We start from the raw sequence: 16,703 nt of genomic DNA on the forward strand, positions 1-16,703 counted from the left end.
ACTGGTGACCGGCCGCCAACTGGATGCAGCACTGTTCACCAGCACTCTCTGGGCCCGGCCCTTGAGCCAGTTCCTGACCCAGCACAGAGTGCCCCTGTCCAAGCCATGGGCTGCCAGCTTTTCCAGGAGTATGCTATGGGAGACAGTGCCAAAGGCTTTGCTGAAGTCCAGATAGACCACATCCACAGCCTTTCCCTCATCCACCAGGTGGGTCACCTGATCGTAAAAGGAGATCAGGTTGGTCAAACAGGATCTGCCCCTCCTAAACCCATGTTGGCTGGGTCTGATCCCTTGTCCATCCTCTAGCTGCTGTGTGATTTCACACAGGATAATCTGCTCCATAACTCTGCCAGGCACCGAGGTCAGGCTGACAGGCCTGTAGTTACCAGGGTCAGCCTTGCAGCCTTTTTTATGGATTGGGGTGATATTTGCCAACTTCCAGTCATGTGGGACCTCCCCAGTGAGCCAGGATTGTTGGAAGATGATGGAGAGCGGCTTGGCAAGCTCTTCTGCCAGCTTCTTCATTACCTTAGGATGGATCCCATCTGGTCCCATAGACTTGTGAGGATCCAGATGACTCAGTAAGTCACTAACTATTTCCTCCTGGAATACAAGGGGGCTATTTGGTTTCCTATCTCTGTCTACCAGCTCCAGAGGCCGGTTGCCTTGAGGGCCACCTGTCCTACTGGTAAAAACTGAGGCAAAGTAGGTGTTAAGTACCTCAGCCTTCTCCTCATCTCTATTAACTATGTTTCCCTCCAAGTCCCTCAAAGAATGGAGGTTTTCTTTGCTCCTCCTTTTGTTATTAATGTATTTATAGAAGGACCTGGAAAGGAAAAGAAAGCTAAAATGCCATTCTAGAAGAGCAGATTCTCTATCTTTTTTCTCATGCTAAAACATGTTAAGTATCACTTGCTCATCGGTTAAATACTCCATTGGCCATTCTTGAATTCCTTAGTTCCTGGGTATCCAGCTTAAGACCTGTGGTCAGTATTGAATATAATGACTCTGCTTTAAGCAGATGCAGGTCTACTTGAAGCAAGTTGAAAAATTATGCATTACGTATCTTCAAACTGCATGCCCAAAATCAGCAAAACAATTCCATAATTTTGGCCCTACTGTCATATCTCATGTCTTAACTATAATATTGGAATAAACAAAAGGTCAAATTCTCTCAAACTTCACATTTAGTAAAGCACTACAACAAGACCATTACAGAAACTTCCAAGAGAGTTTAATTTGTTACAAGATGTGTATATAATTTGCTAGATATTTCATGAGTGAACAGAATCAATGAGAAGGATGAAAAGAAATAACAAATACTTACTTTCTAAGGACAGATGTGAAACTAATAAAACATGATCACTTGATCAAATGCACAAAGAGGCTAAACCAATCTGTTCACGAACTAGTCAGCATTTCTAAAATTTTGGATTCTTTTCTGCCCCCACTGTTATGTTCCACTATCATAATTGCATAAGGTTATTTCCCAACAAAGAAGTAAAAGTTCTGAATATATATAAAATTTCACTGTTTTATCTTGAATTCTCATTTCAGGTCATTCAGGGTCATCAATAGTGTTCAGGTTCACAAACAGGTCTCTACTACAGTAGTGCTGCCTAGAGAATATTAACCAGTTCTGAGGACTGTGGCCAGAGTTGGTAGGGATGGTTTCCTACTTGGTCTCCTCCATTTCTCCCGCCATTCAAACAGGAGTAGTTTTGGTCACAGTCTAAGCAAGATAAACAAGTCATATTCAAATGATGGAGAAAGAGAAAGGAAATAGTGCAGATTCCTGGGTTATCTTTGTTTTAAGAGGCAGTAGATGCTTGCAGAACTGCTTTAACTACAGCTCGCTTTCCAGCCATTTGAGCTAAGTGACTCTTAGCGATGACGGGCTGTCCCCACACCTGTGGACCAGCTGCTTCAGGGGAACATGATGTGCTTTGTCAGTGGATTTCAAAATCTTTGCTGAAATGCAGAAACCTACAGGCCAAGAAGATACTCTAGTTCTGTTCCATGTTCCTACAGTTATAACTGTCTGTGCTCCAGTCTTTCCAAACACTTCTTAGACTTGTACAAAACCAGGCAAAACCAGGCAAACCTTTCTTGCTAAACTTTCCCCCAGAAGTCTGCACAGGAAAATAAATATGAGGAACCATCAGAGACACAAAAATAACAATTTGGCAGAGTAGAATAAAGTGAAACCAGAGTCTCTATTACAGTAGAAAATTATAGTCTTAACATGAGGCATAATCATTACAACTTGTAATAGGGCAAACAGACTTGCAACATAAAATGAACTTTTACATATGTTTTATGTTTCTCTACATTAACAGTTTGTTGTCTAACAGTTCTCTTCAGATCAGTTTTGTCCTCTATTCTACCAGCAGCATTGTCCAGATTTTGTTAGCTATCCAGAGCAGTCATTTTATAAGCCACCTTTAAAAATTTCTGAATTTTTTTTTTCCAACATTTCTATTTTTAAAATATTTTCAGTGCACCAGAATTTCAGACTAAGGGGAACATAAGGCAAATACATACAGGCCATATAACACCTACGTTATTGCAGAATGAGCAATACAAAATCCAATATTTCATCCTTCACGGGAGACCATCTATTTTTCACTCGGTAATAAATTAAACTTTGATTTTCTTGTTTCACTTCTCTTTACCATGCCTGGCGTGCTGATGTGTCAAGAGGATTTGCCTTTTTTGAAGTTTTGCTGACAGCGTTACAGAACCATCTTCTCTGGAGCACCCTTCTGAAAGTTGTTCTGTTTTAAAACCCTTTTTATACTATACTTATTTTGCTATCTCTGCAAAAATTATTCCTTGCCTGAGGGTTTTTATTCTTCTTTCAGTCATGCTGCCAGGGGGTTGATTGTTTCGGATTGCTGAAGTCAACTCACTGAAAATGGACTATGCAAGCTGAAAAGCATTTCACATCAGAATGGCAGGTTTTCCAGTCACCTTACTTGTCTATATTATTTAGTAACACAGTTACTATGTGATGGAGATTATAAAATCGTTTGATCTAGCTGCATTGACACTCTCGGCACAAAAATAATTCTATTGTTTCAGATTCTAGAATGCCAGTCACAGAATAAAGCATTTGACATCTTGGTGAAGAGTGCAGTGCAAATGATGCAATAGATATATAGGTGATATACATACATAGGTCCCTGAAAACTAAGTTATCAGTGCCAGAATTTCTCACATGAGTCTTTTAAGCAAATTTTCTTGTTTATAATAAGCAACTGGAAAAAAAAGTTCTATATTAAACTTTTGAAGACCACTAGAAATCCTTTGTGCATTTACAACATAAAATCTCACCCATTAGACATTAAAATGCCCACTGCATCGCTTATATAATTTTCTTCCCTGTGAAGAACTGCTCCTACATTGTATTATCTACTGTTTCACTGCCTCAGGCAAGAGGGTTTCATCCATTTCCTGCACCAGACTGAAATGCGCATAATACACTGAGGTATCTGAACTTAAGACAGCGTTACTGATCTAAGTGAATTCAAGAGTGAGTGTAAAGATGATGAGTAAAGTATGCCATTGACTTCCACTATACTTTTACTTTCTTTTACCGTTTATAAGAGCTTCAGCACATGACTCTGTCATTCTTCCCTTTCTTTTTTTTCTCAGTAAATTTTTTGGCCTTTCAAGAACTTAGGGACCTCCAAAAAGAGTGGCCAGCTGCTATCTGATAGCAACAGATGTTTAATAAATCACTCCCCGCATTTAAAGAGTAATAGTGTTCCTGGTCTAGGCACAGCATGGGCTGCATGATGCGAAGATGGAAAAGAAAGGAGTAAAGGTAATCTGTTTCTGAACCAGCACTGAGACAGTGTTGCAGCCAACACCTGCCCGAGCACACTGACTTTGAGATTTTTTGTGCAGACATTCATCCAACTGTGGATCAAAATCTTAAAGAACTAAGGAAAACCAGAGCTAGAAGAGACTGCCAAAAAACTATGTACTCAGTCCCTCTTCCATAACCAAGAGCTGCTTTAGGTATGACATTCCTGACATCACTGTCTAGCCTATTCTTATAAACCATCGAAGATGAAGGTGCCACATATGTCCCAGGTAATTTTTTCCAGAGCCTCACTATTCCCAGTATTGAGAAGCTGAGCCTGATTTGACACTGCTGGGATTAGTCCATTATTCCTTTTCTAATACATCCATATTATATACAGAGAAGATCTTGTTCCATTCTTCCTTGTGATGGGTTTTTACACACTCCCAGACACTGCATCTTCACCCATATGTCCCTCCTTCCAACTGAACAACCCAAACCTTTCAGTTCTTTCCTTAAGCCAGGGACCTGTCATCATTTTTCTGTTTTACTGCTGGATCCTCTCTTGAAAAGAATAAATTTGAAAAATATTTTCTACACATGAAATAATCTCTAATATATGGGTTTTGATAGAAAAGGTTGAAGCAATTACAAGTTCTGTGATAGAATGTTTAACTCGCACAACGAAAACTAGAGTAAAATACCCTTAAGAAATTCATAAATACTAATATAGCAGCAATGGGAGTCAGCCTCATTCAGGAAGATATCATGGTCATTTCACAGCTGAAGTAAAATTGATTAATCAGGCATTGAACTAGGGGTCAGGAAATAGAAAGAATCACATCAAAGACGGGAAGATTAAACTCAAAGAAGATTTTTGAGTTGGACAAAAACATTCTGGACGACAGGAAAAAAATACATGAGCTAGCAAGAGAATGCCAGATAAAACAAACAAATCAAAGATAACAGGGTTCCAGAAATGTACCCAGAAGCCTGTATAAAGAATTAACAAAACATCTGTGATTGCCAAAACTCTTGAAAAGTAAAATAATAAATAAAAAAATAAATAAATGAATGAATTTGATGGGGGAGGGTGGGGGGAGAGGGACAAACAATATTTTATGCTCTTCTATTTCAAAACAAAAATACTGGAATGAGTAGATACTGCCTTCCTGTGCAGTTTCTTTCTCTCTTGTTTTCTACTTTTACTGTTTCCAGGTTTTTTTACCCAGAGCCTTAAAAGCAGTAACATCAGCTCTTCCAAACATGCACAACTTCTTAGAGAGCAAACGCCTGCCTGAACACACTGAAACAGCAGACATTTCAGAAATATCTTCAAGCTTTTGGGGCAAATCTATTTAGACAAAGAGAGGCTAGGGAGCTAACACAGTTTAAGAGTGCACACGTATGTGATGCTTAGTATGATCCCCAACACAGTTTGCATGTTTTCATGTCACAGAAAAAAAACTTGAGCTTGATGATGGATGTTCAATTGGAAATAGTGAGTCCCATTTTGAGATTCAGGTTTGTGTAGAAGAATCCACTTATGCATGTTTTACTGTAAACAAATAAAAATTAGGATATGCAAATTCAGAAATAGTGATTACCTCAGAGCAGCAGTTTTCCCATTTCTGTGAGTACATGTGACCTGCCTTGTTTGGTACCCAATTTGTATGTCCCAATATTTGTTCTCCTGTCTATTCTGCCTGTTACGATTCCTCTTCTTCTTAATTAACTCACGAGCCTCAGGATCTCGAACTGCCTTTTCTCTGTCCTTTTCCTTGTCTTTGTTCTTCCCTCGTTTCCTTGCTTGCCTTATTTGTCTTGAATGGGGTACTGAGCATGAGCTCCAGGGTCCCACGTTTAGACTATACAGGCTTTCTTCAACAGTGCATGGGCTAGACTGACAGATTTGAAATTCAGTGAGGTTGGGACAAGCAGACCCACCGAACTGTGGTGGAGCTACAACGTGCCGAGTTCGATGCTGAAGCCCGTTGCCACAGGTCTTCGAGCATTCCGACCAGGGGGAGAATTCGGCCACGATGCAGTCCTGCCGGCATGGGATGAGGCATGCCTGCTCCTGCCGGGGCTTCGGCTCAAAGTACTCGCAGATGACATCCTCAGCTGGAACCCCATTGGACTTCTGTATACAGGTGATGTCCCTTGTCTGAATCCCTTCCTCCCCTCTGAGGCACTCCAGGGGCTTCTCATGGCTGCGGGAGAGGACAGGCCGGCACTGGTTCCAGCTGCCAATCTGCCAGTCGTACAGCTCCTTGTGCCAGTCACAGACCCGAAAACAGCTCTGCTGGTTGTCCGGTCGCTCTGGCTGCTTGCAGTTTGTGGGCAGGGTGGTCCAGCCCTCCACGTGGGCGCACCACACCGCTCGCGTCTGGATGCCTCCTGGACCGCAGTCATCTCCCATGCATCTTCCCCATGGACCTGAAAAACAAGAAAAGATGCTTACATTGCACACTTGAATTATTTTTCTGGCATAGTGCAAAAGCAAGCTCACAAGCATTTACTGCATCTCTAAGAATTTCATTCTTGGAGAAACTCAAACTTGAAAAACACAAGTATGGGATGACTCTTCATCTCCTATTTTTATGATTATAGATACATTTCAATTTTTATCCTAGACAAAGTGAATATTTAGTTTCTAGAACATATACAGGAATTAATCACATTAGAGAACTAAGAACTGAGCAACCGCAAATTCATCACCTAGTTTTGACTGCTAAGACAGAAGCCAAAACTCTCCCTTCCAAGGCATGAATCCGATCTCTCTCATCTGCTTGAATACCCCTTCCTGGACTGTTTTGATTTTGCTTTGCATTTCTACTGCACTATACTTTATACCCTGATGCCAATTAATATCATGTTCTCTTCCTTCCATATTGTATACAAAAATGAGAACAACATCACAATACATTTTGAAAAATATTGGTAACACAAGTAGGCCACTTCTAGTCTTTATTATAACTAAAATAAACATTAAAAGCCACTTAAAAATGTTTGTTCCACACAATCTGTGATATTATTATAGAACAGAATAAGTTCTTGAAGACAGAGACATACCAGCTGGTAACTCTCCAAAGAACAGAAGTTACTGAATCGTAGACTTGTAGAATACTAGGTTGGAAGGGACCTCAAGGATCATCTGGTCCAACCTTACTTGGAAAAAGCACAGTGTAGACAAGACAGCTCAGTACCCTGTCCAGCTGAATCTTAAAAGAGTCCAATGTTGAGGAATCCACCACTTGCCTTGGGAGATTAGTCCAATTACTGATTATTCTCATTGTGAAAAAGTTTCCTCTTGTGTCCAGTTGGAATATCCCCAGGAGTAAGCTATATCTAGAGATAACTTGTACCCACTGCTTTTAAAAATCTCCGTGGTCCGTGATAAATACTCAATATGCAACACGTCATTATAATAAACGTCAACAGAAATCAATAAAACCTATATCATTGAAAGCTGATGTAGTTGTTTTTTCCATTATTAAAACTTTGATATTCACCCAGTTCAATTAATGAAATCCACAAATCAGAGGGTAAAAAACTGTATATTTTTCAGGTTTTTTAAGACCTTCACTCATACACATTGTGCACTGACTTACTATGTAAGAGCAACTGAATAAACAGTTCAGAAAAACCCCTGTAATCATTTATCAAAAAAAAAAATCTGTCTGTCTGCAGTCACTTAATCACGCAGAAGACATTTTCTCTGACTAAGGAGTGCTTATGTTCTATAAAGAAACTGGGCCCAGGCCACACAATTCTCATTCATCTGACTGACCCCAGTAACAAGACTATTTGTGTGAGTAAAGCTGGGTTGAGCCTTTGCTATTTCCAAAGCAGGTTAACAGCATAATTCTAGTACTGCACAAGAATAAGTAAATGAACTATGAAAGATACAAATTATTTACAACACGTTCTTATTGAATGACTGGGAGGAATATGAAGCCACATCTTATTACTGATTCCCATAAGTTTTAAAACTCTCATTGACTTCAACACAATTTTCATCTGTTCATCCAATATGTACCACTTTGGGAATGGGCTGGTGATAGGCCATACACTTAGCCTCTGCTCCTCATTGTTTCTTTTTTAAATGGACACTGTGCCTGAACAGTTTGTTTGTAGTTCTAAAACCCTAACAGTGTACACTAAATAGCAATGCCAGCTGGCAGACTCAGCCCATGGAAACTCTGCTTTACTTCAGTTTGAATTATGGTTTCCAAGATTCAGCTAGCTATTCAGAAAAATGAATGTATATTTAATACAAATACATTTCAGTTTTCATTTCAGCAAGATTGCACTACTTTATCTCTAACCAGCCTTCCATGAATTACATAATCATTATCGTATTTAATTTAGGTGTATTTACACTGAGTTGAGAGATATAATTCTTCAGAACACCACTTTGAACACTTGCCAATTTTTAAAGAATAAAGGCTGCAGAGAATCTTCCACTAGAGCAGAGATATAAAAAATAATTGTGATTGAAACAAAGCTAAATTTTTATCCTGCAAACTTCAAATTTCTGTCTTACCGGGTCACTACACCTTGTGTGTTCAGTGAAGAAATACCTCTTCCTAAAGACCAGGTCTTTAACTCAGATGAAAATTTTGCTTATTTGGGATTCTATCAAATTTACAGTCATCGATAATCTAAGAAATACATCGTACCTAAAAATTGTGCTTGTCATCAAAGTATCTTCAATCCAACTCTTGGGCAGGTTTATAATTTCAGCCTCAATGCAATAAATACTGCATTTGGCAACTTAAATATGAACAAAAAGACTGCATGTGACTGTGAAAACTGGGCAAAAATAAGCTCTTTCATTAGATTATAAGTATGTTGTTTATAGAACTGAATACAAAATAATGATGAGGTGCACAGATAGGCTCAAGTAGTAAATTGCATTATTTTTCTTGTGCTGTGAAGTAGCAAGCCATTTTATAAAAGCATTACCAGTGAGTACCAACAAACCACATTTACATGGACAAACAACTACTCAGCAATTCTATGTTCATGTGCACGTTGACACAAAACTCTAAGCAATATATCTGACCTTCCCTCTTTACCTACATTAGGTTAATCTTTAAGTTTAAATACAAAATAACCCATTTACAGACCAAGACTGCAAGTACACCAAAAGCATAAATTTTAATTTTATTGCACACTTCTTTATATGACTATGACAAGGTCTAAAAGTGAACCACAGCTTTGGGGTAAGGATCTGTTTAGGTTTTGTCCTTAGTGAGCTTCCTCAAAAAACTAAAGTGTTTCCAAACTTGATCAAAGCAAATTTTATTTGCACAGAAAGTTAAAACTTGTGGAGGGAAGAGGTGTTAAAGAAAAAAAGCTGAATAAAAAGGCAGGAAAAAAACAAACACAAAAATATTTTTATATATATATATCTTCCCTGGCCTCTAAGCCTCTGTGCCTCTAAACCAGTGACTTTAAATTGCAGCAAACTGTCCTGTATCTCCAGAAATCACTCTGGCCCTGCAGTCTGGCCACCTACTCTGCCGTACTCTCCACTTGCTCTGACTTTTTCTCTTTTCCATGCTATCTCCCCCATCTTCATAAATGGCTCTACAAACTACTTTTTTAAAAAATTAAACACATTAAGAACACATAGGGGAAAAAAAAGTTGTTTGTTCTGCTTTTAAGCTGAAAAACTTTAAACACAAAACCAAAAGAATTTTTCTATATATCTATATGATAGAATCAGTGGTGAATATTTGTTTTTTAACGCAAGCTTTAATATGTGCAGGAACAAAAAAAACTGTAACTGGTACCATACTTTACAACTAGCTACAATTCTCTGTGGGGTTAGGGAAAATATAGAAAAATAAAAAAAATTAAGGAAAAAAAATCCCACCCTAACAATTCCACACTCAGTGCTCTTTTAAAATAAGAGTTTCAAGCTAACTTCCAATGAATTGATTTCAAAATACCTACTCAGTAATTTCACCAGCTTAATTAACTCATTTGTCTTATTTAGGGTGTAGAAGAGGAATTGCCATTGTGTTTTTTCTTTAGTTTTTAAATAATAAAATAATATTTGATGTATTTCTAGTTATATGAACAGAAACTTGTTTTGACCAAAATTATTCTGAGAAATACCAATTTTTTTTTTCTTTTAAAAACAATTTCTGGCATCTACATTAACCAGTATTTCTGTCACCTTTCAGTTGCACTATTTGAAATCTTCAGCTAAATTATCCACATTTCCTTGTAGGATCACAAGTCACTGTTTTTAACCTCAAGCACTTGCTGAGGAACGTCGTTGCCATATATTCTTTATGTGGACCTCACGAACAAAGAGAGAAGCTCCTCTCCAATTTTCTTTACAGTTACCAATCTTACTCTCCCATTTATCAAGAGTATACAGTAATGCACTTCTAATTTAAGAGGCCCCAAACACATTGCAAGCATCAAGGCAAGACAGAGTTTTCATTTAAAAATAATCATAGAAAAAAAGGAAAATAAATGTCTCTGAACTGAGTAAAGGGGTTTTGTGACTTCAAAAAAAAAAACAAAAACAACCAAAGAAGAAATAATTCCTAAAGTATTCCTAATCCATTGTTTTTTGTTTGTTTGTTTGTTTGTTTCTCATTGTAACAGATAGAAGAGAAAGTACACAACACACCCTTACAATATCTCTTTGCCTGCTGGTCAAGACATTACTGAAGATAAATGATGAAAAAATAGTGAAGGCAGAGGCTTCAAACGATCCTAAGAAGTACGAAAAAAACCACCTAGAGATCCCCTGCAACATGTTCTTTGTATTATATCATTATTATAAGTAGTACATTTACCACTGTACTTGTAAAAGTGAAATTTTGGGATAAAATTAATGTCACAGAAACTAATATAGCATAGAGATGCAACTCAGAATGAAACAGATCAGCAGAAGACAATGTCTCACCCACTGCCTTAGCTTAAAGGCTGCAGGACATAGTGGGTAGCTGGCTGCTCTTTCACAAATCCTCAGCTGATGTTAAACACTAGTAACAACAAGAATGTATTTAGGAAAGCTGTCAAGCCTAATCAAGGCCTCATAAGATATTTTAATTTGCTCTTTATGAATATTCTTTAGGTTCTCTCCCATTGAAACAGTCTTCACACAGACACTCTGCTCTCCCTGCTGTATCCAGTTACGCCTTGCCAGGGGGATCTGTGTGCACTCAAACAATTTCACACGGGGGAAAAAAGGCTGCTGCTGTGAATGCAAAGTAATTTTTCTTTGGATTTTGTTTCAAATATACTTAGATGAAGAAATCATAGTTTGCCTGTAGCGAGCTGAACTTGTTTCATGAAAATACTATCGTTTATCCACTCTAACTAATCAGCACATTACAAATGGCAATTACAGAAATAAATAGGAAGCTTGCTTCTTGTTGTTGTTGGGAGTTGTCACTGAAGTCTTAGTGAGTTTAAAATGTCATTTGTAATTCTTTGTCTTCTAAAGAGATTATTGTAAAATACAATATTAAGATTCTGTCTAAGCTTCTGGAGGATTAACATTTAGGTTTTTTTAGGAAGCAGAAACATAAGTGAATTAACCATTACTGCAGGTTCATTTTGAAATTTCAGAGACTGGTCACAATGGATTTAAAAAATGAAGACTAAAACTCCACTAAAGCACTGACAGTTTTGCAGCTGATAACAAAGTAAGTTATCACAGTATTTAGTATTGTATATTTTAATATTGTTTCAGGTATTAAAATTATCACTGTTTGAAAAAGAAAGAACTTACTTTGAACTTTGATCCAGGGCAAATAAGGCTACATGAAAATCCTTTAAGCTTTTCTCCTCATACAAATACAAAGAAAGACAAAACAATCCCCAAGTATCCCTAAACATAAAACTCCAAACATATCTTAAAGCATCGAGCAAGACATTATTCCCATTTTTAACAAATGTAATACTGATTTTATTTGAATTTTGCCATACTTGCCACGAGAACTGGTTTTGACCCGTTCTGTGTTACTGGTTTGGTGCCTGTAAGTAGCATTAACAGTTTAATGCCAGGAAGAGAGATTCAGACTGCACAAGACAATGAGCAGCTTAGTTTTCAGTATTTTGCAAGGATTGTGCTTAAAGAGACTACTGAGAGACTGATTAGCAGAAATCTACTTTTTCTAAGTTCGGAAAAAAGATAACCTTACCCAGTATTGGAACCTCAAATGTCTTTGTATTATGAAAAGGTTATGATAAGGTCCAAGAACGTTAACTGGGTGATACAGGGCTGAGAGTCAGAAGGACACGAGTATTACATGATACAGTTCAAGCCTAAGCAGTAAATCTCGAGAGGGGTCAAAAAGACACAGATCAAGAAGTATTTGAAGAACCCAGGAGATGACAGTGAGTGCAAACTGCAGCTCTTGATAGCAGAGCTGGTCAAGGAGCTGGGTGAACAGCAGGTCACCAAGAATACAACAGCCTCAGAGCTGTTGCTAAAATCACTTGCAGCTTTGCTTCGCTAAATTCAAATATGATAAGCATGTCTGTAACTTGGTATACTATGCCTGTATAATCTATATTTGCTTTCCACAATTACAGTGACAAAGGAAAAACAACTGCTGCTACAACAAAGTATTTTTACCACAGGTAATAGTTAATTGTGAAAACCTAAACAGGGAACAGTCTCACTGATACAGACACATTACCTGCAAAAAGTAGTATAGCAAAATGCTGCAATTCTAGATAAATTATTGATACTTCTTTTTTTTAAATACAGCATCTGACATGCTGCCAACACAACGAGCTGGCCTCATTTGGAGAGACAGGTTCTGTAATTTATACTGTTGGGAGTGTCACGAAAGTAAAGACAAAACCTTTATTTTCACATCTTTCCCACCCATGGCAGGACTCCCTGGGTGCTGTATGACTGGCTGTCTGCTCTCTTTGCCAGCAAAATCTCCCCTCTAGGAGTGCTATGGATCACCTTGACTGTCGTTTCTATTTAATCCTTTTGTCTTTCCGGGCTCCTCTTTCAGAGGTTGAAAAGAACATGCAAGGCAGTGTCTACATCAAAGAAAATTAATTTGGGATATAAAAAAGAGATAAAAAAAGGAAAAGATTCTCAACATCACAAAATATAACACCTGTGTTTCAGAGGAATATAATGGAGAACCAAATAGGCCTACAAATGATTTGGCTCTTAGATCAATTTTTTTTTTCCTAATAGTATAAGGAAGAGTGTAAGCCATGGCGCAGTTCAAAGAATTTCAGAATCTGAAGAACAAGTTGTTGAAATTTCTCAAATTAACAACAAAATAAAAAAAATTACCATTAAAAAGTAATGTAAATTAATCTAATTTATAAATTGCACATTATTTCCCTGGCTTTCTAGAGTACACTTTCAAATAATGGGATAAAGGCAAACCAAAGTATATAAAAATCAGCCACTTAGTTACCTTTCTAGGTGTGCACTTAATTATTAAGGTACTTAATAAAACATAGGCCTTTTTATTTTTTTCCCTATTAATATCCATTAGGAAAATATATTCACACATGTTCCTGATACAGTTCATGGTATGGTAATTAACATTATGCATCTGTTTTCAAATTTCTCTTAAAATCATGAATGTAACACACACAAAATGAGCTAAGAGTAACTATACCAGCTTAAATTCTGACACTGACATCACAAAAAGCAGAATGCTTATTCAGTGTTTCCCTAACAGCACTTCATACTGGAACCAGATATTATTTATTTTCCTCCCACAAAGAGGAAAATAAATTTTGTATATTAGAAAACTAGTGAATTTAAGACAAGGTTGTGTATTCCATAACAAAAATTTTGAATTTAACATGCTTTGCCATTGTTGATGCAGTGGCTTCTTGTGTTGTAATTCATGGTAGTTTTAACACCACGTTTCACTTGGTAGAGAGGTTATTTGTCTGCTTTGTGCTTTTCTCTGTGCTTTAATATTTTGACAACTATAATAGATACTGACTTTTTTCCCCTTTGTTATAAACATCAAGAGGTTAAAAAAGTATGTATTTCTACAGTACAAAAAAACCCCAAACAAAAACCATAAAGAAATAAAATGGCCTCAAAATTCTTCTCCTCTTTTAAATATAATGCTAGTTCTTCATTCCCCCCAGACAGGCAGGTCTGAGAACCTAATTTAATGCTTATTTTAAAAAAAAAACCAAACAAAAATCAAACAAACAAAAACCCAAACAAACAAAGAAACAAAAACAAACCACAAAAACCCACCAACCAAAAAAACCCAAAACCAAAAAAACCACCCCACTCACTACCTTCTTAACATTCTTATATTTGTCACTGTTTAATATTTATTTTATTGCCCTGGTTGTGCAGATTCAATTTGTTAAAGAAATTGCACCAGGGTCTACACTTTTCATACCACATTTCTTTCCAAAGTAATTTGACTGTGCAGTGGCTTAACACCCTGAAAATCACTATCTGCACCAGCTTGCAGTAGTGGTGCAACATATTTATCTGAAGTATGTACTGGCACATGCACAAACATGAAAGGTTGACAGCTCACAGTGCAGAACTATTTGGTTTTGTGTTGTTCTTATCACCGCCAAATCTTTTCCTTTAGGCTTATTGTAATTTATTATAACTATTATAATTATAATTATTCAGCTAATTCTCAAAACATTACTCAGTTTTAAAACAGTTCTTCATCCAATACTTTCTTTTTAGAATAAGTTCCTCTCAGTCTTCATTTTTCCTTTACAAAGAATAGCAGTAGAAGACAAAATGAATATTAAATGAATACACAAAAGGAATATTTAATTGAAGTACCATGCTTTAAAGAGAAATATAACTTCTATGTTCTACAAAGCAATTACATTGCTTTGAGCTTCCAGTCCTGTTGTAATAAATACTTCTGATATTGTAAGATACTGAATATAATTTCTTCTAGCCCATAGTCTGTTTACATATGAAGCTGGTTCACGAACATTTCTTAGTGTCATTAGAAGTGGTGTTAAACCATATCAACATATTCCTCACACTACTTTCCTTATGTTGCCTCTCTAGTCACACTGCTGGCTGAAAAGCCAGATAATGCTCTTCTGACAAAATGATGATTCTCATACATAGCAAACACTCTTGCAGGCTTTGTAAGTTGGATGAAAGGTTTTATTACCCTTTGCTTGTATCTCTCCCACATGGCCGTTTTGGTTTTCTTCTGATTACCCAGAAGAAAAGTTGAAAGGTGCTCTGCATGTCCCCTGTGAGACAGACATACCGAGTCAGACCAAAGACCTGCCTATCCCAGTATCCATCTCTTACAGCAACAAAGAACAGAGACTTGAAGAAGGTATAAAAATGCAGTGAGCATATATGATGTCTTCCCCGATACCCTGACAGCTTCCCATAAGTTCCAGATCATACACCACAGCAGCCATGCTGGTACAAACCTTTTCATATAAAAAATACTCATAAATAGATATCATATAAAGAAGATGCATGTGTTCGTCAACCACCTTCTAAAGATCAGTTTTAGAAATCATACTAGAAACTCCTGAACTTATTGTTCTTTTTTCCATGCTACCAGAATGTAACAATAGAAATGTACAGAAATATCAGAAACGTAACAACAGAAAACATGTGGCATGAACCTATTTTTTTTAATGCAGTAGACAAGAAAAAACAAAACAAAAACCACTCACATGAACAGCAGAGTCAACTACAAGTAAATCCATGAAATCAGCAGCTACTCTCAATTACTATTCAGACTGTAATAATGAGTAGATATTATAATTTTATAATGAAAGCTCTATAATATGTGTAACAAAAAAATCACAACAAATTATTCTCATTTGTGTTCCTGTATATTTTTACAGCTCTGTTTCTGTCAGAGTCTGATTTTAAGAGATAGGTTGTTACGAAAACAGGATCCAATGCCTATTAAAGGGGAGGATTTGATTTGTATAGATTAAAATGATGTTTTCTCCTTGGTTTTGAATGAAGATTCACTGTTTTCTTCCCATCAGCATTATATATTCAGTTTACTCACAAATCTCAAAGCAAATTTTTACTGAAATGCTTCTGACATAACATCTCACATAACCTGAAAATCTCATTATTAGTACTGTTCTCAGTGACCATATGTAAAAATGCAGATTTTTGCACTAATTTAACCAATTAAGTCTTGCCTTCCACTTTTCATCAGAGTGAACCCCAACTAAATCTATTGAAAAAAAACAGCACTAGCGCTTGTGATGACACTTGGGCATTAGCATGTGTTGCAGCATCAATTTCTTGATAGTGTTATGAGAGTTTATTTCTGCGCATGTCTCATGTAATCTAATGGTAATTAGCGATACTGAACAGGTAACAGAGACTTCAAATAGATCACTTTTGTTTCTATCATGAATAATTTTGCAATTCAGTTTGTTAAATGTAATTTTCCTCAGTACACACACACTGATACATTAAAAAGAGAAGACAAAATATTCTTGTTTCAATTTCATCAAGATCAAGTAATAGCTTTTATTTTTCTGCCTCTATCTCATTTTCTGCCTCTTGATTTCTTCTCCTTGTTCATTGTAGCCTCCTGCTGTGGTGCTGATGGCCAGAAGTGCTAGTTGTGAGGCTGCTGCAACCACAGGGTACATCCGTCAACATGGCCCATCACACTTGTGCCAGCCCAGCGGTTTGTAATCCCAGTCTCTGTTTACATTAGGCAAGGGCAAACGAGTCACAAAGCTCCTTCACTGAGACATAAAGAAATTCACTGCTACAGCTCTTCAGAAACTGGCTACAGCTTTTCAATGAAGCTACTAGAACCAGAAATCAGAAATTAAATGTACTATCTTTGTGCACTGACTTATTTAAAGGGTCGGACTTCCTGCAAGGTATAATGTCAGGCAAGGTAGCAGGAAGTTTGTT

The 16,703-nt window shown here is 37.1% G+C and overlaps 1 protein-coding gene across 10 annotated transcripts in view; it reads right to left on the reverse strand.

Annotated features, from left to right (window-relative positions):
- The window catches only part of THSD7A (thrombospondin type 1 domain containing 7A), a 282,013-nt gene that overhangs the window by 117,070 nt on the left and 148,240 nt on the right, over positions 1 to 16,703 (reverse strand). For all 10 annotated transcript variants that reach the window (XM_027639106.1, XM_027639103.1, XM_027639110.1 and 7 more), the window contains one exon: positions 5,419 to 6,250. In XM_027639106.1, coding sequence (XP_027494907.1) covers positions 5,419 to 6,250 — 832 coding nt within the window. The remainder of the gene's footprint in view (positions 1 to 5,418; positions 6,251 to 16,703) is intronic.

This window comes from Corapipo altera, unplaced genomic scaffold (genome assembly GCF_003945725.1).
Source record: "Corapipo altera isolate COAL_440 unplaced genomic scaffold, ASM394572v1 44, whole genome shotgun sequence".
Lineage (NCBI taxonomy): Eukaryota > Metazoa > Chordata > Aves > Passeriformes > Pipridae > Corapipo > Corapipo altera.